General features: G+C 46.5%; 3 protein-coding genes across 11 annotated transcripts; 2 read left to right on the top strand and 1 right to left on the bottom strand.

Moving 5' to 3' along the window:
* The first annotated feature begins 407 nt into the window (after window positions 1-407).
* cdc42se1 (CDC42 small effector 1) lies at window positions 408-7,217 on the top strand. 2 transcript variants are annotated; one of them, XM_061819518.1, is made up of 5 exons: window positions 408-569; window positions 2,927-3,167; window positions 6,028-6,132; window positions 6,222-6,293; window positions 6,379-7,217. In XM_061819518.1, exons 2-4 carry the CDS (start codon window positions 3,114-3,116, stop codon window positions 6,288-6,290), a joined length of 228 nt encoding a protein of 75 aa, XP_061675502.1. In that variant the 5' UTR covers window positions 408-569; window positions 2,927-3,113; the 3' UTR covers window positions 6,291-6,293; window positions 6,379-7,217. The 2 variants fall into 2 exon arrangements, with proteins under 2 accessions (XP_061675502.1, XP_061675511.1); XM_061819527.1 differs by having other exon boundaries at window positions 436-564.
* Window positions 6,440-15,441, bottom strand: bnipl (BCL2 interacting protein like). Of its 6 annotated transcripts, none has more exons than XM_061819466.1 (14): window positions 15,355-15,441; window positions 13,623-13,868; window positions 13,303-13,403; window positions 13,132-13,197; window positions 13,015-13,050; window positions 12,916-12,939; window positions 11,549-11,644; window positions 11,117-11,269; window positions 10,839-11,042; window positions 10,663-10,765; window positions 10,444-10,575; window positions 10,050-10,136; window positions 9,760-9,858; window positions 6,440-9,666 (listed from the first exon to the last, which is right to left on the bottom strand). In XM_061819466.1, exons 3-14 carry the CDS (start codon window positions 13,385-13,387, stop codon window positions 9,642-9,644), a joined length of 1,110 nt encoding a protein of 369 aa, XP_061675450.1. In that variant the 5' UTR covers window positions 13,388-13,403; window positions 13,623-13,868; window positions 15,355-15,441; the 3' UTR covers window positions 6,440-9,641. The 6 variants fall into 6 exon arrangements, with proteins under 6 accessions (XP_061675450.1, XP_061675443.1, XP_061675469.1 ...); XM_061819459.1 differs by lacking the exon at window positions 15,355-15,441 and adding an exon at window positions 14,266-14,388; XM_061819485.1 differs by lacking the exon at window positions 15,355-15,441 and adding an exon at window positions 14,266-14,388 and having other exon boundaries at window positions 13,661-13,868.
* Window positions 15,442-16,565: 1,124 nt separating this feature from the next.
* On the top strand, window positions 16,566-23,162 carry mindy1 (MINDY lysine 48 deubiquitinase 1). 3 transcript variants are annotated; one of them, XM_061819432.1, is made up of 13 exons: window positions 16,566-16,812; window positions 18,207-18,266; window positions 18,403-18,786; window positions 18,934-19,155; window positions 19,226-19,386; window positions 19,457-19,514; window positions 19,592-19,656; window positions 19,745-19,903; window positions 19,980-20,082; window positions 20,164-20,306; window positions 20,516-20,686; window positions 20,815-20,973; window positions 22,066-23,162. In XM_061819432.1, exons 3-13 carry the CDS (start codon window positions 18,552-18,554, stop codon window positions 22,135-22,137), a joined length of 1,548 nt encoding a protein of 515 aa, XP_061675416.1. In that variant the 5' UTR covers window positions 16,566-16,812; window positions 18,207-18,266; window positions 18,403-18,551; the 3' UTR covers window positions 22,138-23,162. The 3 variants fall into 3 exon arrangements, with proteins under 3 accessions (XP_061675416.1, XP_061675400.1, XP_061675409.1); XM_061819416.1 differs by having other exon boundaries at window positions 16,569-16,812; window positions 20,486-20,686; XM_061819425.1 differs by lacking the exon at window positions 16,566-16,812 and adding an exon at window positions 17,215-17,312 and having other exon boundaries at window positions 20,486-20,686.
* Window positions 23,163-23,300: the final 138 nt, after the last annotated feature.

Genomic DNA, 23,300 nt, shown 5'->3' with positions numbered 1-23,300 from the left:
GCCGTGTGGCCTTTCAGGCCATCGTTTTCATTTGTACATTATTTAACGGAATATCATAGATAATAACATCATGGCGGACTTGTAACGAATTGAATCAAAATAAAATGGAAAAATACACTTAATGAAAACATAAATCCAATAATTTTGATAGTGTTCTCGCTTTTAGCTACAAATATGGACATTAAATACAGTTCCAGTTCTTTTATCATCTAAATTTTTTTTTACCTAAGAACGCAAAAAATAAAGACACCCATTTGGTGACTGTTCTTTTTGTGACGAGGCACCTTTTGCTTTTTTTTTTTTTTGTCTTTGTCCATATGCAACGTCACCGACGAGTTTTTGGATTCGGGGATCCTACTGCAGTGATTACCAAGTGCCGGGAGGGGGCGACCTCAAGATGATCAGGGAGGCGGGACTTCCTGCTCGGGGGGCCGCGCCTCAAAAGGGCAAAAAAAAAAAAGAGGAAAAAAAAAAACACTGAAGAAAGTCTTCTCGAATCGAGTCAGTGAGCCGCAGAGACGAGTTGGGCGTCCATCCACTTCAAATCCAAAATCTTCTTCGCGAGTAAGGTGAGCTTTTTTTTTTTTACCGTCTAATAATTCTTTATTTTTTTGGGGGGTTTTGCTCTTTGGTTGGAATGTGTCAAAGTCCGGACGAAGGGAACCGTTTGAAAGCGTTAATGATTGACAGGTCGTCCGTTTTGGCAGCTCCCAGATCAGTCCGGTCTGTCTCGCGACGGCCTAAAGCCAATGTCGGATTTGTTCGGGAAAAGTAAAGAAAAGAAAATTTTCTTTTCAGACTGTCGGAAGATTCATCCCCCCCCCAAAAAAAAAAAAAAAAAGTCGAAAGTCTTGACCATATTTGGAAAGTCATTGGGATGCGTTCAGCGTGTGAGCAAAGTGGGAGTGAAACGATTTGAAGTTGTAAAAAGCGACAGATGAGCTGCTTGGGGTTCGATTATTTGGCAAGACATGCCAGCACGCTTCGCCGAGGACCCCCCCCCCCTCCCTCCAATTGTCAATCGGCGTGAATGTCTGGCGACCAATCCAGGTCGTGCCCGTTCTCTCACCCAGAAATCGGATGCCATCGCCTCCAGTTCGCCCGCGACCACGATTAGGGTAAATTGAGCAGAACATATGTCGGCAAAATATTTTATTATCCTGATTGTAAATGGTATTATCGATTTTTATTTATTCCACTTTGTTGACCGTCGCCATGGCTACACAAGTGTAGGTGTTCGCGTTTTGCCGTTTGGACTCTGCCGGGAAAGGGAAGTGAGTCAGTGCGGCGGCGGCGGCGACGACTGCGGCGTTTCGGCTTGAACTTTGACCCCTGTGTTTGTTATTGTGTAATGCAGCGGATTTAAACTTCCACAAGCGCGCGTGTAATTTGTTGTGGTCCACGGAAGGTCCACGTGTGTCCTTTGACCCTGTCGCTCATCCCGTTGCAGAATTTGGATACATTTCTGTAATATGCATCCGAGGACGCGCAAAAGTTCGGCGATTTCAGTTCCCCAAATCGCAACGCGATGCAACGCCGCCATCTGCAGGACTCTGGCAGTGATTGCAACGGTTTACAAAGCTAAATTTCACATACAAGCTGAGCCAAACGCTCTCCTGCCTCATCCTACCTGTTGAAAAACTTTTTGTTTCCTCCCCCTGAGGTTGCTTCTCAGCGTAATATGAGTAATGCATATATTCTTCTGCGTCACGATATGATGACATCATCACTCCACCAACAAATACCCGACATTCCCAGAAAATGACTCGGCAGCAGCGGACGGCCAAGCGAGGTCACGAGCGTTACCTCCCGCGGTCCCGACGTCCGCGGCGCCGATCGCATGACCTCCAAAGCGACGGCGCGTCAGTCAAGACGCGCGCGTCGACCCCGCCCGCGGCGTTCCCGGCGGGACATTCCTGCCGCGGAGCGTGAAGCTGCTTGTTGCTGGCGCATTCCTGCTTTATCAACACGCGTCGAACCTTCTGGGGCGCTGGGAAAATGGACGGAAAGACAAAACAAAAAAACCACAAAAGTATCTCTTGTCCTCGGTAGTAAAATTAGCTCAATGAATTAGCTTAATTAATGAAAGTGTTATGGTACCCCCGCGTTCCCCTTGACATAATGCCCTGCTCCCCCCAGGGGACGGGTCCCCCAGTTTGAAAACCACTGCAGTAGCCTTATTCCCCTGATACTAGCTAGCATAACGGCCACAAGATGATACATTTTTTATTTTAAACGGTGAAGATATGCAGTAAAAAGCCGAGTTCACTGTGTGACGTAAACAGCAGAAGGCTTGGAAAGAAGCCCAAGTCCAAAAGATCCAGTCCCACAGGCCGGAGATTTCACGCTAGTAGCGGGAACAGATTCAGAATCTCATTCACCCTCGCTGCTCTAGTACAGTCGAGCGAAAACTCAGATTTCATATGCTCTGCTTTTCACATGATTTGAGTTTTTGTGACCGACTTCCTGTCCCGGGTTTGGACTCCACCCATTGTTTACTCACTCACAGTGTGTGCGTTCATGTCTAGCCAGAAAGCTCACCAATTTTCTCAAGCGCATGTATCCTGATCCCTTTTTGAAAAAAAAAAAAAAAAAAAAACCATCCTCCTTCCAGCTTTCATTTTTATAACCACAGATATCATATTTTTCTTCTACTACACAATGCATTGCTGTAATACTCATTTTTGTTGATGATAAAGAAAATATTCCCCGTGAGTATTATTATTATCAGTCAGTGTGTGTTGTTCCACCATTTGTGGTCAAGAGGTCAGTGACCAACTATTCGCTAACTGCGAGCATGTCAATGGGATTTTCCATTCATGTTAGCAGTAAGCTAGCGAGCCATTCTTAAGGCAAAGCTTGGAGTGGCATTAAACAGCTTGAAGCTTATTATTTTTCCAACAATGTTTCATTTTTCTGTTTCCAGATCCCGTGTGGACACAACCTCTGGTCCCCCCCCCCCTCAAAAAAAAAAAAAAAAACCACACCCGTGAGCTGGTCGTGTGAATTTTATGGTCAGTTTTGCCATCTGTATGCGTCTGGATTAGTCGCCGGCTGCAGTTCCCCCTCCCGGCCCGCAGGGCGGCAGCAGCAGAGCGCGGGCGGGCGTCGGCATGAGCGAATTCTGGCACAAGATGGCCTGCTGCGTGATCGCCAAACCTCCGCCGGTGAGACACGGACACGCGTCGCCGGCATCGGTCATCGTATTGGAAAGATATGTCCGTATTTTTATTATTTTTTTTAAGTCGAGCTTGTCCTCATTAGTGTCAGTCAACGAAGCTAGCGAGCATGTTTTTGTGATCAGATTCAAACGCGTAAGCCGAGAACTGCGAGGCGGGCTCGCCGCCCACTCGCCCGCCGACACAAACGTCCTGACTCCGAAACGATGGTGATGTAAGTTATTGTTAAAGGAAGCCGAGTCCAGCGCCGCTTTTATTTTTAGACTTTTCGCTTTGCTCCATTGTGACACCGCAACAATACACACACAGACGCACACAAACACACACGGATGACTTCACTCCCAGGGGAAATTGAAGTGCGTTTTCTTTTGTGTCGCCGGGTGGGAAAAGAAAACGGATTTAGTTTTTCTTCTTCTTCTTCCCTGGCGGTGGGTCACGCTGGTTGGTAGGCGACTGGTTAGCGCTGACTCACGAGAGACGTGCAGGTTTTCATATGGCTGGCACGGTGACTTAGCGTCTTGCTTAAGGTCCACTGTCGTGAAACGCACAATTTTTAGTATGTTGTTAATGAAAAAAACGGCAGCCGGCATCTGTTTTTTTTTCACCGCAAAACATGATTTTGACGAATATGGCTTTTTTTTTGTCACTCACGCCATGAAAATCCTCTCGAGAAGAAGCAGGAAGTAGCGCACTCAAGCGGTCTTGTCTGTTTATGTTACTTTTGCCTGCTGGAAGGTAGCTCGTTGTTCCTTTGCGTTAGCCAAAATGCCGGCTCGTTGTATTGCTGGGTATTGCTCGAACACTCGGGAGGAGGGATTCGCTCTTCGTACTTTTCCAAAAGACCCGTTTTTGAGCAGCCGCTGAAGGACGGCCTCCACAGGCCTTGTGGATGGCCGCCGGCCTTGTCAACAAGGCAGAGCCGGTCTTGTGGCTCACAGCTGGCTTTGTAGCTCACCACGGCCTTCTCGACAAAGCCGAGCTGGCCTTGTGGATCGCCGCCGGCCTTGTCGACAAGGCTGAGCCGGCCTTGTGGCTCGCCGCCTGCCTTGTGGCTCGCCGCCGGCCTTGTCGACAAGGCCGAGCCGACCTTGCCGATCGCCACCGGCCTTGTCGACAAGTCCAAGACGGCTCATCTCTGCCACGGAGGTGGATTGGACGGGGAGGCGGTTTGGCCACGACGTCGCCGTCGCTCTCGGGCAGCGTCGTTTTTATCAGCCGCGGGTGAGGATAGGGCGGGGAGGTAGTTTAGCTGTGATCCGCATATCATTTAAATACGGCTCAAAATGAGAGGGTAATATTGCCCCGGTCATTTCACTCGGTTGTGAAATGTTCTCCTCGAAAAGAGCTTCCGTGTCAGAAGGGTCGCGTTCGTCTCCCGTAGTAGTTGGCACAGCGCGTTTTCAATGGCGAATGTCCCAGTGTGACATCACGGACAGAAGATGCAGCCAATATGGCGACCACTTGAATGTCGAATTAGACTTGCGCAACTTTGCTCATGAAGTGAATAATCTTATATGTATTTTTCATTACAATATCGACGTTAGAATGTTTATAGGCATGACACTTGGGCTTTAAGGGGGGTCCAACGGCGCTTTGTTTACGGTACGACCGACGCACACGGAAACGTACAAACGCACGAAATCGTTCCCGCTTGTGTATTTGGGGAGTTTGGGAAGGGGAAAAGCCACTTGAGGACGGGGAGAGCACGCAAACTTCCAGATTCGAACCCCAGAACATCTCAACTGTCTGCCGCTAGTTCGCCGCGCTGCCCCCTTTATGTTAGCTCCTTTTGCCGATGACGTCGCCGTGGAAACCTTGGCCGTCCGGTCGCAACGCGCGGTACGCGTCGACGTCGCTTTACGACCCGCCGGAGTTTTCCCTCGCTGGAACGTTGGAGACGTTTGAAAGGGATCTGAATATCTGGCAAACGAGCTCCAGATGGAGCGCTCGGCCCGGCTTTTGGTCCGACCCACGGGACGCCGACGGGTTGCCGTGCCGACCGCTAACAAGTCTCAGTATTGAGCTTTTAACTTCATACGGGACCGACGTGCTAATGAAGCTAACGCTAGCAGACAATATCAATCTTTCCTACATTAGCTTTCAACCAAATTAAAACGTATAAAAAACATATTTGTCGTCGCAAAATAAGCGTATTTTAAGTCCTATTTGTAAAAGTGTTCACCCGAACCGTATGATAGCTAAAACGTCCGCTGGGCTAGTGCTAGCATATAATGCTAAACGCTAAAGAAGGGTTTACAGAAATTAGCCTCAATAACGGCGGCATGGGTTTAAAACAACAACAACAAAAAAAAAACATGATTTTGTGGCACACACCCTCAACCGGTTCCGATCTAATACCTTGTTAAATGTGGGTTCTGGTTCCGAATGCAGCTTAAAGAGGCGTTCGGGGACGTAGGTAGTGTTGCCGCTCCCTGCGCTGAGGTCACGCTGGAACGGGCGGGGGGGGCACATAATCCTCTTAAATCACTCCCAAAGGTCGCCACGGATGCCAAGAAGACGGAGAAGCTTCTGGATGGTCGCCTAATGCCCGTTGTCACACACACACACACACACACACTCATGCGAGCAAGACTTTTGTGAGATTTGAATTCGGTTTTCCCTGGACGGCGGCCAGACGTCTGAGGGTTCCTGAACACCACAGCAACCCCAATGAATCACAATGAAACACAAATGATGAGTTTGAGTGAGTCAGAATTTCGCGTGACGTGGTTTCGCTGACGAAGCAACTTGGCGAGCGTGTTGAAACGCTTTCCTCCCCAAAAAGTTATTTGGTGCTTGTCGGCGCACGCTCACCTGTGTCGTGTGCAACTTGTGTGCGCGCGTGCAGAAGAAGAGGAGGAGGCGGATCGAGCGCAGCATGATCGGCGAGCCCACCAACTTCATCCACCTGACCCACATCGGCTCGGGAGAGATGGCCGACGGACTCCAGCCTGTGAGTGAGGCCCGACGGACGCCGTGCTAGCAACTGACCGACTGCTCACTGCGGTCTCACTTTCTGTGTTTATATATTTTTTTTTTTAGTCGGGGTCCGTTCAGGAGCAGATGAGGTCCAAATGTCCGAACATGAACGGCAGGAAAAGTCTTTTATAGCCGGTAAGCCCCTCCCACCACTCTTCTTCAGCTCCGCCTCCGGTTCTGCTGTACCGTGACCCCTTGGAATGATTCTGGCCCCTGTCAGGGGTCCGAGAGCGCCGACCGTCCTCGCCGCCGACGGCTCCGGGAGTCCCGGCGGCGGCGTGCCCGAATTCCGTCGGGCCACAAGGGGGCGCCGTCCTCGCCCCGTGGCTTCCTTCCTTCCGAAACCCGGCGTTCTCCAAGAACCCGTTTGACGCTAACATGGACCGACTCGGAAGGACAAACCTGAGCAAAACCAATGAAACGACGTCGCCGCTCGAGGGCAGACTTTGGATGGCTTCACTGGACTCCATTACCCACAATCCCTTTCGAGTCCTTTCTCAACATTCCATGCTGTAGTTCCCAGGATGCTTTGCTCTCTTGCAGGACTTTCACATGACCCGAGCGATGACGTCACGGTCTGATGCACTGGAGCACTTCCTCTTTAAAAGACTTTCTGGTCACGTGACCGCCTCCTGACCTGTCATTGGAGCAATTTTGCGTGCTCTCAGGTCACATGATCACCATTTTCCCCTTCGGATGCTAACGCTAACGCAACAGGAAGTGTTTTAATTATATTTGGCGGGGGTTTCGAATGACAGATTGTCTTAAAAAAAAACATGGCACCGGATGCTAACGCAACAGGAAATGTTTAAATATTTTTAGTGGGTTTCTAATGACAGATTATCTTTAAAAAAACATGGCAATGTGTCACCACGTTATCATTTCAAGTGAACTTTGACCTCAACACAAGCTCAGGGTGACCTTCAGATCGGGTGACGCCACGCACGCTCGATGTTTTGCTTATGTAATGCCAGCCACGCACGCATACGCTGATGCTAAGCTAAGCTAAGCTCCGCTTGCTGGTTATGTAATAATGAATAAAACCACGCTCCCCCTGCACCCCGCTTTTATTGTGAAAGGGTTCCGCACAACGGCATGAAATAGATTCTCGAGCGTGTTTGTGCGCTCGCTTTGTGTAAATGTGTTGGTTTTCATTTGTGATTTTGTGCATATTTGTGTGTGTTTTTCTGAGTGTATTATATTCACGCGTGTGTTTTTTGTGTACATTTCAGTTTGCATATGTGTGTGTGTGTGTGTGTGCATGCGGACTTAAGTTTTTAATTTTTTTTTTTTAATTAGTAACAGCTGGACAGAGGGCAAATCTGCTAAAATTGTGAGCGTGCGTGTCGGTGACAAAAGAGAAGATAATTCAAGGTCAGATTACGGGACGAGTTCCAGAGGGGAAATGTAACATCCTCTGAAGCCAAGGAAACCGTGACTGTGTGTGCGTTGCCATGGTGACACAAGAGTAGGAACCACTGTGATGACATCATCGAAGTATGTTTTAGTGGCTGTGCTAGTTTAAAAAAAACTGCAGCAAACGAACGGTCATGCAGTTAGCATGTTAGCCTGCCTCCCTTGCGGTTTAAAGTTTCTGGGTTTGAATTTCGCGCGTGCTTGGATTTTTGTTTTTTAATATTTTTATTTTTACGCACGTTAGCAGAGCATTTAGCGTCATCCGAGCCAAAGAAAATGGCGACGCCCGTTTGTCGTCATGTGAGCAAAAGACAGAAAATGCTAACGCTAGCTAGCGGTACAATTGAAAAATAGTATCTGGTTTAGTGATTAATTGAACAACAAAAAAAAAAAGACAAATCAAGCATTAAAATTGTTATTGCTGACATAGTGGTAAAAAAAAATGGGATATCGGGAACATTTTGGGGGGGGGGGGCGTTCGCACATTTAGCGTCATCCAAGCCAAAGAAAATGGCGACCCTCGTTTGTCGTCATGTGGGCAAAAGATGGAAAATGCTAACGCAAGCTATCATGCTAGCTAGCGGTAGAATTGAAAAAAATATCTGGTTTACTGATTAATTGAACAAAAAAAATGACAAATCAAGCATTAAAATTGTTATTGCTGACCTAGTGGTAAAAAAAAAAATGTGATATCGGGAACATTTTTGGGGAGGGGGGGGGGCGTTCACACATTCGTTATCTTGAGCGTGCAGCCGCCGGGTGACGCCTCGTAGCGTAGCGCTAATGAGACCCAAAAAAAAAAAGAAGAAGTGAAGTGGACTGAGGCACTTTGTGTTCTGTGTTCCTGTTTATTGGACTTTCCTCAGCAGACTTCGCTTCCTTCCCGCCGCTTTCCTGACCACACACACACACGCTCGCGTTCGGGCCTTTTCCTGTTGCTATGAATGGCCGCAGTGTTTCCTGTCCCGTCGTAAACGCGGCGAAGGTGCGCGCCGCCGCTCGCTTGTACAATGAACAAACTTTTAGAAAATAGATATATGGGGATGGAAGACAAGTTTTTTTTGGGGGGGGGGGTATAATAAAAAAAAGACACGGAGGCCTTCGTTCTGTTGTCCGTCTGCATTAATTTTGTTTTTTATATAAAAGTAAAAATGATCTAATTTGCAGTAAATAGTTGGATATTTCATTAAATAGTTGATTTTTGTTTCAGTTTAGTAGATACAGTAAACAATTTATTAGTGGTACGCTAGCTCCTCCTACTGGTATGAGAAAGAATCACTGAATTATAAGACAAACTTTACAAAAAATAATCTCAAATATTAGAATGAATTTTGTAGCTGTGCGTAAAAATGTATCTAAAACTTTTTAAATCCAGTACAGCCCCATTTTTGCCTTTTAAAAACATTTTTCATACACAGCTCTGTTGTATTTCACTTTTTTCATGAACTGTTTTAAGTGTATTCAAATACAATTTTGATTTTACTTTCATATACAGTACATTTGAGGTAAATCGCAATTTTAGGATTTTTTTTTAAAATCAATGATCACGTTCAAACTGTTACGCTATCTTACAATAATAATAATAAAAATAATACATTGTATTTTCTGATGAAAACTTCCTACTACGCCAACTATGGTTTAAAACAATCACTCGTTGAGTTCATGACTTCACGATGAATGACACAATTTAAAATAAGAATAATTATTTTGGTATTAAACTATTTTAGAAACCTACGCGACCGTTGTGAGGATAAGCGGCTAAGAAAATGGACGGATGGGCAATTTTAGAAACAGATTTTGACAAGCAAAAGGTGTCAACTTCAAACAAGCTTGCTTGTCTTAATTTGGATCTCGAGCACAAAAGTGGACACACCCTGGACTCAATATTGCTAACCGTTAGCATCTTAGTTTTGCTTAGGTTGATTTGGCACGGCTGTGTATGGGGTGAATGGTTGTTGATGTGAGAATCAGATGTAGGATTTAAAAAAAAAAGATTTATTGTTAGAAATGGATGGATGAATGGATGATGAGGAAGAGGAAGATGGGAGGGGGATCACAACGACGAGCTCAGCCAAACAGACTGTCATCATACCTACGTGGAGACATCCTCATCATCAAGATTATCAACATTACTAGCTCACGCTTCATCGACAACCCCCCCCCCGCCCCCCCTTCGGCGACTCACGTTCTGACGCAGTCGGGGATCTGCACGTGCTCGGTGGGAAGCCGAGCGGAAAGATCCCGGAGGCTGTCGACGAACTCCAGCTTCCTGCTGAACTTTGAACTGGGAAGGAGAAAGCGCCACGCGGCGGATATTTGCTCAACAGCAGAACGCGGAGGCAAATCACGTCGCTTCACACGCGCCGCATCCAAACTTTTGCCTCAAACAGCCAGCCAACCACTCCTTTTGAAGCCAACACCTCCCTTTTACTCTATGTTATCGCCTAAGTGTTGCGAGGATGACGAAGCGCTGACCTGATGAAGGGTTTGATGATGGTGATGAGCGCTTTGATGGCCCACGTGGGATGCACCATGAACACGCCCTTCAGGTTCTTCCTCAACCTGGGCACGCACGCCAATAAACAGGAAGTAAGTCTCGTTCTCTTCCTGCGGTCCTTTTCCCGTTTTCGTGACATCAGCACACAAAAAAAAGTTTTGAAAACACATCCACAGCCATTGACGACATCCCATTAGCACTACAGAATGCCCCCCTCCCTGCCCCCCGACCCCCCACCTTACAAAATGGCAGCTTTCTTCACTATTTGCCTGCGCTAAACGGCACTTTAACGCCCCCTGGTGGACAAAGCGAAACAATGCGGGGCAGTTTGTTGAAAGGGTGAATCGTGAGCGCGTGTTTGTGTGTTTTGACCTCCACGCGACGGTGTGGTAACATTCCTTGAGCCAACCGATTCCGGGCAGCTTGTCCTTATGACCGCCGGCGCAGAGAAAAACAATCACGTAGTTCTCGCACACCATCAGGTCCAGCGTGCCCACCAAGTACCTGAAGTATACACACACACACACACACACACACAAGCGTGTTAGATGCGTGTGCGTGTACGTGTGTGTGTGTGTGTGTGCAACTCACCTGAATAGGTTGTCCATCACATAATGATAATTTTCCAGCGTGTTGTCGGGGAGGTAGCAAGAGGAAAACACGATGATGTCATTCATCCCATCACCATAGTAACCTGAGGAGACGGATTAATTTTATGACATCACGTGCAGGACTGCGACCGTGTGTTTGTGTGTGTGTGTGTGTACCTCCGTGCGACAGAACCCTGAGGAACGGTTCCAGCACGCTCATGTTAACCCGCCCGTCGTGCGGTGCGGGTCCGGCGGAGAAAGAGCGCCACCTGGTGCCCTGGCTGTCCACGACGTCCTCCCGCTCCAGGGCTGCCAGGCCCATAGGCCCCGCCTCCACGGCTGACCCGCAGCTGGACGCCATGCTACACCCCTGTAGCTCATCTGCAGACAAATTTTCCATATGAATGTTTGCAAATATGACAACATTTAGTTGAAAATACACTTTGACCTCTCACCTTCCAGTTCCAGGTCGTCAACCGGGAAGCGAAGAGACTCGCTGTCCGAGGGGGTTTCCATGGCGTCCAGGTCGAAGTCGGGACCGCCGTCGTCCTCGTCCCCGGCAGACGGCGACAGGAACGCCGAGTGGAAGTCGCCCGACTCGCTGCGACCTGCGCGAACCCGGCGACACGAAAATACGAGAAAACGCCTACCGAGGATACGGTGACGGTTTCCGTGAGCCCGTCAATGGCATTTTTCATTACATGTTAGCATGAAGCTAAACACAGCTATATTGTCAGCTACGGTTGGGCTGAACATTTTGCAATTTAATATCCAAAACTGGAGTTTCCTGATTTCTCTATTTTTTTGTTTCCACTTTTCGTTCTTGCTTTGCGTTTATTGTACTGTTGCGTTGATATGTTTCGTTCCGTTTGTGATGTGCCCCCTACCTAAAGACACGCTCAGGACCGGCGCCACCAGAACCTTCCTCTTCAGCCTCCTTTCTCCTCCGCCACACGACGACAGCGCCAGCGTGACCGGACGCTCTGTGGACAGGAAGTGACGTCGCGGAAATATATGATTAAGCATTTTAGCGCTAGGTACTTCTACATAGTCCACACAGTTTAAAAATCCCTACATAGCAATTAGAGAGTAGCATTAATTTGTTTCAGAATTAATTCTGTGCGTGAATTTCGATAAAACTCTTTCTGTGTACCGAGGCTTATAACCGGACGCGCTAACGCTAGCGCCGCACCAACCGCAGTGCGAAAAAAGATGCGGCTTGTAGGCCGGAAATTACGGTAATTCCGACCGGGCGCTCTGTGGACAGAAAGTGGCGTCGCGGAAGTATTTTTATTAATCGTTTTAGCGCTATATACTTCTACATAGTCCACACAATTTAAAAATCCCTCCATAGTAATTAGAGAGTAGCATTAATCTGTTCCGGAATTAATTCTGTGGGTGATGATTACCGTAATTCCCGGCCTACAGAGCGCACCAGATTATAAGCGCTAATGCTAACGCGGCACTAGCGTTAAACTCTTGCTGTGTACCGAGGCTTACAACCAGGTGCGCTGACGCTAGCGCCGCATCACTGCATAAACCGCAGGGTTGAAAGCGTGTGAAAAAAGTCACAGCTTGTAGGCCGGAAATTACGGTAATTCCAACCGGACGCTGTGTGGAAAGGAAGGGATGTCGCGGAAGTATTTGATTAATCGTTTTAGCTCTGGATACGTCTACATAGTCCACAATTTCACAAAATCCCTACATAGTAATTAGAGAGTAACATGAATCTGTCCTGGAATTAATTCTGTGTGTGTTGATTACTGTAATTCCCGGCCTACAAGCCTAGCGTTAGCGTGGCGCTAGCGTAAAACTCTTTCAGTGTACTGAGGCTTATAACCAGGTGCGCCACCCAGCGCGGCGCTAGGGTTAAACTCTGTGTACCGAGGCTTATGACCAGGTGCGCTAATGCTAGCGGTGCGCTAACACTAGCGCCGCATCACCGCATAAACCGCAGCGTTGAAAGCGTGTGAAAAAAGCTGCGGCTTGTAGGCCGGAAAGACCAAAAAAAAAAAAGACTTTCATAACCAAATAGCCGTAATATTAGCCATTTTTGGCAGAGGTTAAAGAATATGAAATAAATATGATAAAGAATATGCTTGTGAGCATTATTATATGGTCGGTCTGCACTAGTGCCTTAGAGAGTTATAACACAACAAGGCTGATGCTGCTTGTTAGCCTGTCTATAGCTTTTTGCACTGTGTGTTAGCATTAAGCTATAAAAGTCCAGATATGATATGATAACCGTCTTCACCTGCTGCCATGTTTGAAGACCCCTCTGATGATGATGATGATGACGATAAAAGAGAACAAAATGAGCGACGCGTTGATACCGAGTCCAACTCTTCCTCACCTGCGCGGTTTTCCTCATCCTCGACCTCACCCTCCTCTTCCTCACGAGAACAAGAATGAGAAGACAATGAGGTCAAGAGGTCAAGAGGTCAAAAGTGTGTCCGGCTGTGCTTCTGACCTGCCGAGTCGGCGTCCGCCGTTGCCGCGGCGAGGCCGGATTCTCGGACCGGAGAGTCTCGGGAGTCTGTCGTCGAATGCGACACGCAACTTTTAAATCCTAACAATAATTAATATTCGGTGCAATACGGCAAATATCAAAAATGGCGGGTGTGTTGTTCGGAGCGTGTACCTAATGAAGTGACCTGGGAGGAAGAGGAGACGGTCACATGACCCGCAGCTTCGCTCGGCCTGGACGCCTGCGTCACGGCCGACATGTCGCCTCGGCAGAACCTACAAGCGAGTACGCACACAAACGCACGCGTCGGCGTCGCGCGTACTCACTCGGACGCGTCGAGGCGTTTCGGGAACGGCGGCGGTAATAAACGAGGTAAGAGCTCGTAAAAGCGAACAGAAAAAACACACCAGTAGGTTGTATAAATATTAATATTCACGTAGTTGCAGGTCTTTTAGTCGTCAGTCAGTCAGTCAGTCAGGAAACTGCGGCCTCACCTGATGACATCATCGCTGGGTGGACTCTGTCACCTCACCTGTGCGGTGGGGGAGTGGGAGGGGCCAACGGACTTTTCCCGTGCGCGCGAGTCCTTGCGGCGACGCGCTTGACAACGGCCGACGAGCGCAAACACGCCCGAGGAGGGCGGCGAGGAAAGGGGAAGCCGGGTCGAGACGGGAAGTCGACAGCGGCGGAGGATCGGGTTTCAGTCGCCCCAAACTAATCAGAGGCCTTCGTCTGGTTTCCTGCCGTTATGGCCCAGTTGGAAAAATGTCAACGTTAACAAATGTAATCCGTGACGTCGCCAGCGCCACGCTAAAAACAAAAATGTCACAAAAAGTATGCGCACTGAAACAATCTCAATTTACTCACAACTTTACTGTTAAATATGGGCCTGTTTAGCTCAAAACTATGATTATTATTATTACAATTGACCTTTCTGAAAGGCAACACAAGTTAATTATGTCTGCTGACATCTAGTGGAAGAACATTTAATTGTCATTCTTGTCACTGTACGTCACTGGCGTAGATACACTCAAGTACATAAACAAAAATACATTATTTGTTGCAAATAAATAATACTTTTTGGATGAACTCGATGTAACTGGATGAAAATTCAACAATTTTGGAATCTAATCTTACCTGAAAGAATTACGGCTAATGCTTGCTAGCAAGTGGAACTCAGGTGAGGGACCTACCCAGTGATTACGTCATCTATTTTCTATCCTCTGATTGGTTATTTAGTGAAAAGCTTGTTTCCGCCACTTATCTAAAAAAAAAAAAAAAAAAAAAAACACGGAATAGCGCAAATACATCGAGCGGTATGTCGACGGGTTGAAGCCGCCATCTTGGTACGCCCAAAACGTGTGACGAACATAGTTTAGAAGTTGGATTATGATGGTTTTTTTTTATGATCAAAGTTTGGCAAGTAGAATTAAAACTAGTCGTGTGAGCTTGAACATTTATTCAGTTCTGGTAACGTGAAAGATTTTTAATTCGATTTGGTAAGACCAAAAAAAAGGCGAAGTGCAAAGGACGTAGAACACCGTGACTACCAAGAAACCTGTCATATGGACAGGTTTCCGATTATGCCATTTTGTGTGTCATAGAGGTTAAAGAACACAGGTGAAAGGTGAAGCATAAAGTTTTTTTTTTTCCATCGTTAATTTATCCGATTGGTCTAAGGGTGGCGGTGACACACAAGATGGCGTAATCGGAAACCTTGTCCATTACCTAGGGCCCGATTTCCATGACATGTTAACTTTTCCCAAAATATGCTGTGAAGCACTATCATCACAATATAGCAAAAATCTAAGCATCTTTGTTATAAAAACATTACATTTTAAGTCAATCAGTTCGATATATTTTGGGAAATAAGGACTCGCAATAGGAAAATACATGCTCAACGCATTGTTCATTTGTTATCTGACGCATCCTATTTCATTTGAAAATCAAATTCAATTTGCAATGTTCTGTATTATGAAATTCATCAAAAAATTTCACAGAAAACGTGTTGTCATGCTGAGCCACTGATGAAGTTTGGGAAAATATTTACATTGCTTTTTCGCGAAAAACCGTCGGCCGATAAAGGTGAAGCAGAGAGTTACTGAACACTGAACAACAACCGTAAACAAAAATGTTCAAGTGAATTCAGCTAATCAGAAAATAGAAAAAAAAAAAAACATTTCCAAACAAATTTTAACAGTGTCAAAGTAAATCTTTCTAATTTACCTGTGGATTGTTTTCTCACAGCCACGAAACTGGCGATTAACGCACAGGTCGGCATTGTTGTTTTGGGAGTATCAAGATGGCGGATGGCGACGGCAGTTTTGGTGGCCAATGAGCCAAACAGTATTTTTTTTTTTTTTTTTTTTTTTTTTTTTTTTTAGAATCAGTGATTTCAGTCAGTTTGCACTAGCACAACATTTCTGCACGGTATTCAGCATCTCTGTTATCTATGCTGTTTTTTTTTTTTTTTAATTTTCATTATTAACGTTCCACTACAAAATAGCTTTGCTGGCCTTGCGCCGCGTTTGGCATGGTCTACTGATCCTGCTTCAGGAAATGCATTTACAAGTAGACCAACTGCATTGCAATGAACAACAAAAGTCTCTGGAATTTTTTTTTTTAATGACATTCTCAGAATTCGTGTTGGACGAGTTCTGCAGTTGTTGAACTCAAAATTGGGGGTTGAAACTTGAAATAAAAAACACACTCTACTCGTGGTGATGCTCATTTTATACACTGTACATAGCCTGGAGAAAAAAAAAGATACTCATGTTCATATACAGTTTGTTTAAATTTGTTGGCAATTTTGTAAATTTGAGGGGGCACGAATGAGCACTAAGAGGCACTGAATATTACATGTCAGTCAACAACTTCAGTTAAAAGGAATTTAATTTAGTGGAAGGCTCCTGAACCTTCTTTTTGTACACTTCTAAAGTTCTACTTTAGTTTTATTTAGTCTGGAAAAAAAAAAAGCAACGTCATAGATTGCGATATGGTGTCTTTACGACACATTTAGCCAGTTTACGACAGCTAGCTGGTTGCCTCACCCACGCGCCCAATAATCATCATAAAATTATATTTAAAAAAACAAAGTGTAAAGTTAATAATAACCAATCAAGCAGTCGTTGTGCTCAAGTGACAGTAAAACGCGTCTGTGTTTGAAACAGTATTTACTTTTGTAGGCGCAATTTACACAAAGTACAGCAAGTACGTTGCTAGCATGCTAACTGAATGCAACATCCTGTAGAATTTGTCACAATAATATTTTGTGACTTTTGACTTTTCATAATATGAATATTTTTAAATAATCACAAGTGTAATTAAAATTTGGTATGTAATTTAAATTGTTTGAGTTGCTGCTATATAACAAAACGAATGTATATGTGCCCAGATAATATCGATAACTTTTAATTTGAAAATCAACAAGCAAGTGCTGCCACCTGCTGACTCATATCCCAATTTCATCCATTCCGTCCACACGCACTGATTCTAGTACTGTATAATGTCAAATTGGGAGCAAACACTTATTCCTGCATAAACCACAAGTAAGATTATTTAATCAAAATCTCGTTAATGTACAAAACTGCCATCGACGCTGTTTAAAAAAAAAAACGAAGCTCTGCCCACTCATCAACTGTCAACAAAGTAACGCGGCACCAGCGTGAGGTCGCAAAAAAAAAGGTAAAACAAATCTCTATTTATTAGTTTTATTTGTTTATATGTTATCTTTCCTTACAGTTAGTTTAACGTCGATAAGTCGGAGGCGATGGTGACACGTTTAGACGTCAAATGTTGAAATTGTGAAATCTTCCACGCACAGGTTGTCATTTCCTGCTTTGTGACACGAAGACCGTGTGTACTTTATACATCTCATGCAACAACAAAAATATGTCTCTTTTTCGCTATGCGCTCGCTAACCAGCGAGTCGCAACCCGTCAGCTGACACCCAAAACATTTTTTTTTTAGTCCACCTCCTTTCAAAAAGCTAACGTGTTAGCTTGGCTAAGTCTGTGACGTCAGCGTTTGTTATTGTGAGCCTTGCTGGCGGCGGGGTGGGCGTGGCTTGCTACGACGCGCAGCTAGCATAGCATAGCATTGCTTTGATTGGCGTACAGCTAATTATGGCGTAAAGCTAATTATTGCTGAAGCTTAGCTCGGGTTCGGGGTTCGACTGCGAGTCTGTGAGTACAAAGTACACAGTAGTACATCGTTCCATTAGAGGTGTCACAGTCGATTAATCGATGGCTGATCAATCCAATTATTCGACAACGACAAATTTTGATCATTTAGAGACCTTGTTTATCTTAAAATTTCCCAAATTGTCACAATTTCAGCCTCTCAGCAGTAAATATTGTCCAATTTCTCTATCCTTTTTTTTTTCAAGACAACGATCATCAGTTTTGTCCATTTTGTACAGATCAAAGCAGTATGTGAATCATAATCCATGTGTATTTTTTGCATTTATTTTGTGAAATTATTTTGAATAAAGAGATTTTTTTACCCAATTAATTGATTAATAAAAAAAGAATCCAGAGATAAATCCAATTTTGCCAATTTTTATACAGATCAAAGCAGTATCTGAATCATAATCCATGTGTATTTTTTTGCATTCTCTGTGCTGTGAAATTATTTTGAATAAAGAGACGGATTTTTTTTCACCCAATTAATTGATGAATAAAAAAAGAATCCGGAAATAAATCCATTATCAAAAATAATAATTAGTGGCATCCTCAAAAAAAAAAGGTAAAAAATGATACATTTGGAATAATTCTTCACTAGTTACGTGTTGAAAAAGAGGAGGAAATGAAAACATCTTTAACGCTGTTGTACACGGTGCAATGACAGTAATGACCATATTCTTTTTTTAGCTGGTCCCATCCCGTAGTCTTTAAATAATTTGTATCTCATAATTTTTTAAATACAAGAGCAGAAATGTGTATTCATGTAGCAAGTCAATGTGAATAAACAATGTAATTTAGCTCCTCTCTGTTCTTAAAAGTACGTAGACACGCTTTGAAATCTAGATGCTACCCCCAAATAATAATAATTATGAATCAAAATATTTTTGTCTTCAGCTGCAGGAAGTGTGTGACCCGCCTCCTCTTCTTTGTGACACCATGTGGATCGTGGCTTAGGTATTTATTTTTTTTTTTAATGTTTAAAAAATTTTCCCCGCCGTAAACTCGACGACTGCGGGCCACGGGTTTGAAATCCGGAGCCAACGTTGCCTCCGCATTGCGGCCGCGGTTAATTTGCGTTTGTTTTCCGCAGGGAGATTCTTCCGGGTTTTCCTTTGTCGTCTTCTTCAAACCATGCCGGCGCCGGGAGCGATCGACGGCGACTCGTGAAAATGTGCTGAGTCACGCCTCGGTCCAAGCCATCATCGTCATCGTCACCCTCACCGCAACAACCGCAACGACATGTCCGCCCCCAAGCCGGCGTCAGAAGACGACGGCTCGTCCCGCCCTCCGCCCGCCGCCACGGACGCCGCCGAGGAACTCACCGTCGCCGTGGTAACGGCCGGGGAAGAGGTCACGGGCCAGCTCGCCGGCGACGACGACCAGGCCAATCGGGAGGAGGGGGAGGAGCCGACAGCGTCAGAAATTGGACCAACGCCTGACAACGTGGAAGAGATGCCAGGGGGCGGGGTCACAGGTGAGGTTGTTTCCATGGTTACGTGGTTGAGAAGGTGAGTCGTGTTTTGACACCATTTTTGAAAACGGGTTTCAGTCAAGTGTGAGTTTGTGTTTGAACCAATTTCGAGTCCTATTTTCGCCACCTTTCATTGAGGTTTCGTGTCAGGTCCTGACGCGGAGGCGATGGAGAGCTTCTCCGTGGCGACGGGAGACAGTTCGGACGAGCTGCGGGAGTCCAGCGACTCGGCGTCCTTCTCCATTCCCAGCCTGGATCTGTCCGAGGGGACGGCGGGGGCGGCGGGAAGTCTGCGGGATGCGGACGACGTCCTGGCGGAGGGATGCTCGCCGGCCGACGAGGCGCCGAGTATGAAGGACGACGAGGCGGCAGGTGAAGCCCGAATTGCGACGCCGGCGGCGTGACTGTGAAGCGGTGACTGTAGTCGTCCTCCTGGCCAAAGGGGGCGCCGTGCCCGGCGACGCTCCGGCTGGGGCATCCGCGGCCTACTACCTGGTCAAGTGGATTACCTGGAAGGAGAAGAAGACGCCCATCATCACTCAGAGCGACAACGGACCCTGCCCCCTGCTGGCCATCATGAACATACTCTTCCTGCGCTGGAAGGTACGACTGTACGCAGCCGAAAATGCGTGCGTGTGCATACGTGCGTCTATGCGAATGCTTGTGCGCGCAGGCGAAGCTTCCTCCTCAGACCGATGTGGTCACCACGGAAGTCCTGATGGCTCACCTGGGTAAGCCGCCGCCCACGACGCGACGCCACGGTGACATCATCAACACCGCCGTCACGCAGCCCCGCGCGTGTGTGCAGGCGAGTGCGTGCTGTCGGCGGCGCCGAGAGAAAAGACAAACGGGATGGAGCTCAACTTCCAACAGGTACACACGCGCAAAACGTGAACCGAGTCCGGAACATTCCTCAAACACGGCCGAAAGTGCGTCCCCGGTTTCCTCCTGCGCGGGTCAGAACATGAGCGACGCCATGGCGGTGCTGCCAAAACTGTCGACGGGCCTGGACGTCAACGTCCGCTTCACGGGCGTGACGGACTTCGAGTACACGCCCGAGTGCATCGTCTTCGACCTGCTGGACATCCCCCTCTACCACGGGTGGCTGGTCGACCCCCAGGTGACCCCGCCCACACCTAACGCCCCCTTCCGACGGGACGCATTGTTGACGCCGTTGCATTTGCGCGCGTTTCCAGAGTCCAGAGATGGCGGCCGCTGTCGGTAAACTGAGCTACAACCAGCTGGTGGAGAAGATCATCGACTGCAAACATTCGGCGGACAGCCAACAAGTCAGCGAAGGTAACGCGCGCGCGCAAAGACTGGAAGGTGATGGTCGCCACCTCTGACCTTTCGGCGCCATTCACGCGGGCGTGCGCGCAGGGCTGGCGGCCGAGCACTTCCTGGAGACCACGGCGACCCAGCTGTCCTATCACGGTCTGTGCGAGCTCAACGCCGCCGCCAAAGAAGGGGAAATGTGCGTTTTCTTCAGGAACAACCACTTCAGTACCATGATCAAACACAAGGTGGCGACATAGATACGCGCACCAGCACGTTCCTGCCTTGTTTCAGTCCAATTTTTGTATACTATAGTTATGTTTCAAACATTTAGTCAGTTTCTCGCATGTTACAGGGCATTTTAGTCATGTTTCTTTCCCATTGACGGCTAGAGCATGCCCCCCACCCCTACCCACCCCCCCTCAAGGGCCACTTGTACCTGCTGGTGACCGACCAGGGCTTCCTGCGCGAGGAGGGCCTGGTGTGGGAGTCCCTCCACAACGTGGAAGGCGACGGAAACTTCTGCGACTCCGACTTCCGCCTGTGCCACGCCCCTCAGAGAGACGCGGCGGCCCCCGGCGCGGCCCCGCCCCCCGGCGACCAACAGCAGCAGCGGCAGATTGACCAGGTAGCGCGCACGGGCTCTCGTTTTCAGTCGTTTTTTTCCTTTTTGTTGTGTCAGCATTTAGCCACGTTTCGGTCACGTTATAGTCGCGTCCCAGACATTTTTCAGAAATGTGCGTGTCCTCGCGTTAGGACTACCTGGTGGCGGTCTCCCTGCAGCAGGAGAGCGGCGCCGGGGGGGCCTCGGGGCAACTCAGCGACTTGGAGTTGGCCCGGCAGCTGCAAGAGGAAGAATACCAACAACAACAACAGCAGCAGCAGCAGCAAGGATCACAGCACGCAGCCGCACAGGTAACCACGGCAACACACAGCCCACGTTCGAACTCACGTTTTATTGTTTCAATTTTATACTATATTGTTTTATTTTTTTTTTAAGTCAAATTACAGACATTTTTTTACTTCTGTTTCTGTCTGTCCCGTTTCACGCATCATCGCATTTCAGTCACTGATTTAAAAAAAAAAAAAAGGCTGCACCTTTCCCGCAACCCTTGTGAGGCTAAGCGGCTTGGATAATGACATGACAATAGGTGTCATGGTATTGTTATCAATGATTTTACTCTGATGAGCGAGTGGTACCCACTGATCTAAAAAATGGCCACCAAAACGGAAGTCCCCATCCGCCATCTTGATACTCCCAAAACAACCACGCTAACTCCGTTAATCGCCAGTTTCGTGGCTGTGAGAAAACATTCCACAGGTAATTTACTTTGACACTGATAAAGTTTGTTCATTTCATAATACAGAACTCCGCAAATTGAATTTTGATTTTCAAATGCGAGGAAACGAGTTTAAATGTTCTTTCTGAAATAGGACGTTGCAGAGAATGAACAATGCATTTAGCATGTATATTTTCCCATTGCGAGTCCTTATTTCCAAAAATATAGCTAACTGACTGACTTCAAATTCTAATGTTTTTATGACAAAAAAAATGCTTCGTTTTTTGCTATGTTATGATGATAGTGCCTCACAGCGTATTTTGGGAAAAGTTAACATGTCATGGAAATCGTGCCCGAAGTAATATGCGTGGTTTCTTGCTAGTCACGGTGTTCTTTGTCTGTCCTTCCTTTGCACTTCGCCTTTTTGGCTTACCAAGTCCAATTAAAAATCCTTCATGTTACCAGAACTGAAAAAAATGTAAAACTCACATGACCAGTTTTAATTCTACGCCCCATGAGGAAAAAACCCCACCATAATCCAACCTGTAAATTATTTCCTCCCTACGTTTTGGGAGCACCAAGATGGCGGCCAATTGGCTTCTAACGATCGACACAACGCTAGATGTGCATTCGCCATCCCGTCTTTTTTTTTTTTTTTTTTAAATCAGTGATTTCAGTCTTACCCGCTTGATGTTTCAGCCATGTCGACATGCTGTTGTGTTTCCAGGTCAGAGGTCAGGGCTCCCAGCCAGGGGCAGGCAGGAGAAGAGAAAAGGACTCGGACTGCGTCCTGCTTTAACTCATCCCCCAAAGTAAACCCGTAGCGCGCGAGCACGATGCCAAACCTCTCAGCGCTTTTGTGACTTTTGCTTGTGGTTTTGCGGAAAGTTTGTCAAAGGTCACGTGTCGTAACGAGCTCCTTCCACTAGCCAGTGGGCCAATAAAGGCGTCGCTAAGCTCCACTTTTGACCGTTTTGCATTTCGGGAACAGAAAAATATTTCTGCTTGTAACGAAAACGCAAATTAAAACCAAACTTAAATCGGATCCGCCTCCAGCGGATTATGAATTCTGCCTGCTTATGTCTTCTGACGTCAACTTTACAGTGTAACACCAACAACGTATTATATATGCAAGAATAATAGCCAATCGAAATATGTATTTTACTTGGTGTGATTTTTTTTTTTTTTTGCTCAAGTAGAACCGTAGCAGATGAAAGAGCCACGTGGGGTTCTGGTGCTGTGGGTCGCAGGGCCCGTGCGATATATCTCACATCCATCCATTTTCTGTGCCGCTTAACCTCACGAGGGTCGCGGGGAGCGCCGGAGCCTATCCCATTGACAAACGGGCAGGAGGCGGGGTTACACCCTGAACTGGTCGCCGGCCAATCGCAGGGCACATGGAGACAATCAGCCAATCACATCTAGGGGCAATTTAGAGTGTCCAATTAATGGCGCATGTTTTTGGGAGGTGGGAGGACACAGCCGGGTATGGGATCGAACCTGGGTCCTCAGAACTGTGAGGCCAATGTTTTACCAGCTGATCCACCGTGCCGCCTACTATATATATATTTTTTTGTTTGTTTTTTTTTAAAGGTGTTAAGGGATTACTTCAGACAAGTTTTCACATTGAAACTTTTTTTTTTATTTGCACATTTTGTTATCAAATAGTCGAAAGGAGGAAAAAAAAAAAAGGCAACATATTTTTGTCTTCATGGCTTGTTTTGCATTCTCAACAAGAACAAAAAGATTTCAGCGAGCTGGCTAACGGAACACTGTGCTTTCTTTTTTGTGGTTAGAAAAAAATAAATCAAACCAGTTACTTTATTACAGTTTTTTTTCTGTACGCCGCCCAAAAAAAAGTTAGCTGGTTAGTACAATCTGGCAGTAACTATAAATATAGACTGTACATTTATTATTAGTCTTCATACTAAAGTGTGTTAGCAATAGGCTACTACTCGGCTA

Source organism: Syngnathoides biaculeatus, chromosome 1, assembly GCF_019802595.1.
Source record: "Syngnathoides biaculeatus isolate LvHL_M chromosome 1, ASM1980259v1, whole genome shotgun sequence".
Taxonomy (NCBI): Eukaryota; Metazoa; Chordata; class Actinopteri; order Syngnathiformes; family Syngnathidae; genus Syngnathoides; species Syngnathoides biaculeatus.
The sequence above is the reverse complement of the archived record's forward strand: the minus strand, read 5'-3'. Positions and strand labels throughout refer to the sequence as shown.

What these genes read in the sequence shown, in the direction of transcription:
- cdc42se1 (XM_061819518.1), top strand. Translation starts at nt 3,114, where the DNA reads ATGAGCGAATTCTGGCACAAGATGGCCTGCTGCGTGATCGCCAAACCT. An exon ending in TGATCGCCAAACCTCCGCCG is followed by an intron (nt 3,168 to 6,027) that starts GTGAGACACGGA and finishes GCGCGCGTGCAG; the next exon opens with AAGAAGAGGAGGAGGCGGAT. An exon ending in TGGCCGACGGACTCCAGCCT is followed by an intron (nt 6,133 to 6,221) that starts GTGAGTGAGGCC and finishes TTTTTTTTTTAG; the next exon opens with TCGGGGTCCGTTCAGGAGCA.
- bnipl (XM_061819466.1), bottom strand. Translation starts at nt 13,387, where the DNA reads ATGTCGGCCGTGACGCAGGCGTCCAGGCCGAGCGAAGCTGCGGGTCAT. An exon ending in GGTCCTGAGCGTGTCTTTAG is followed by an intron (nt 11,270 to 11,548) that starts GTAGGGGGCACA and finishes GGGTTCGCGCAG; the next exon opens with GTCGCAGCGAGTCGGGCGAC. An exon ending in ATCATCAAACCCTTCATCAG is followed by an intron (nt 9,859 to 10,049) that starts GTCAGCGCTTCG and finishes TCTCCTTCCCAG; the next exon opens with TTCAAAGTTCAGCAGGAAGC.
- mindy1 (XM_061819416.1), top strand. Translation starts at nt 18,552, where the DNA reads ATGTCCGCCCCCAAGCCGGCGTCAGAAGACGACGGCTCGTCCCGCCCT. An exon ending in TACTCTTCCTGCGCTGGAAG is followed by an intron (nt 19,387 to 19,456) that starts GTACGACTGTAC and finishes TTGTGCGCGCAG; the next exon opens with GCGAAGCTTCCTCCTCAGAC. An exon ending in CACAGCACGCAGCCGCACAG is followed by an intron (nt 20,974 to 22,065) that starts GTAACCACGGCA and finishes TTGTGTTTCCAG; the next exon opens with GTCAGAGGTCAGGGCTCCCA.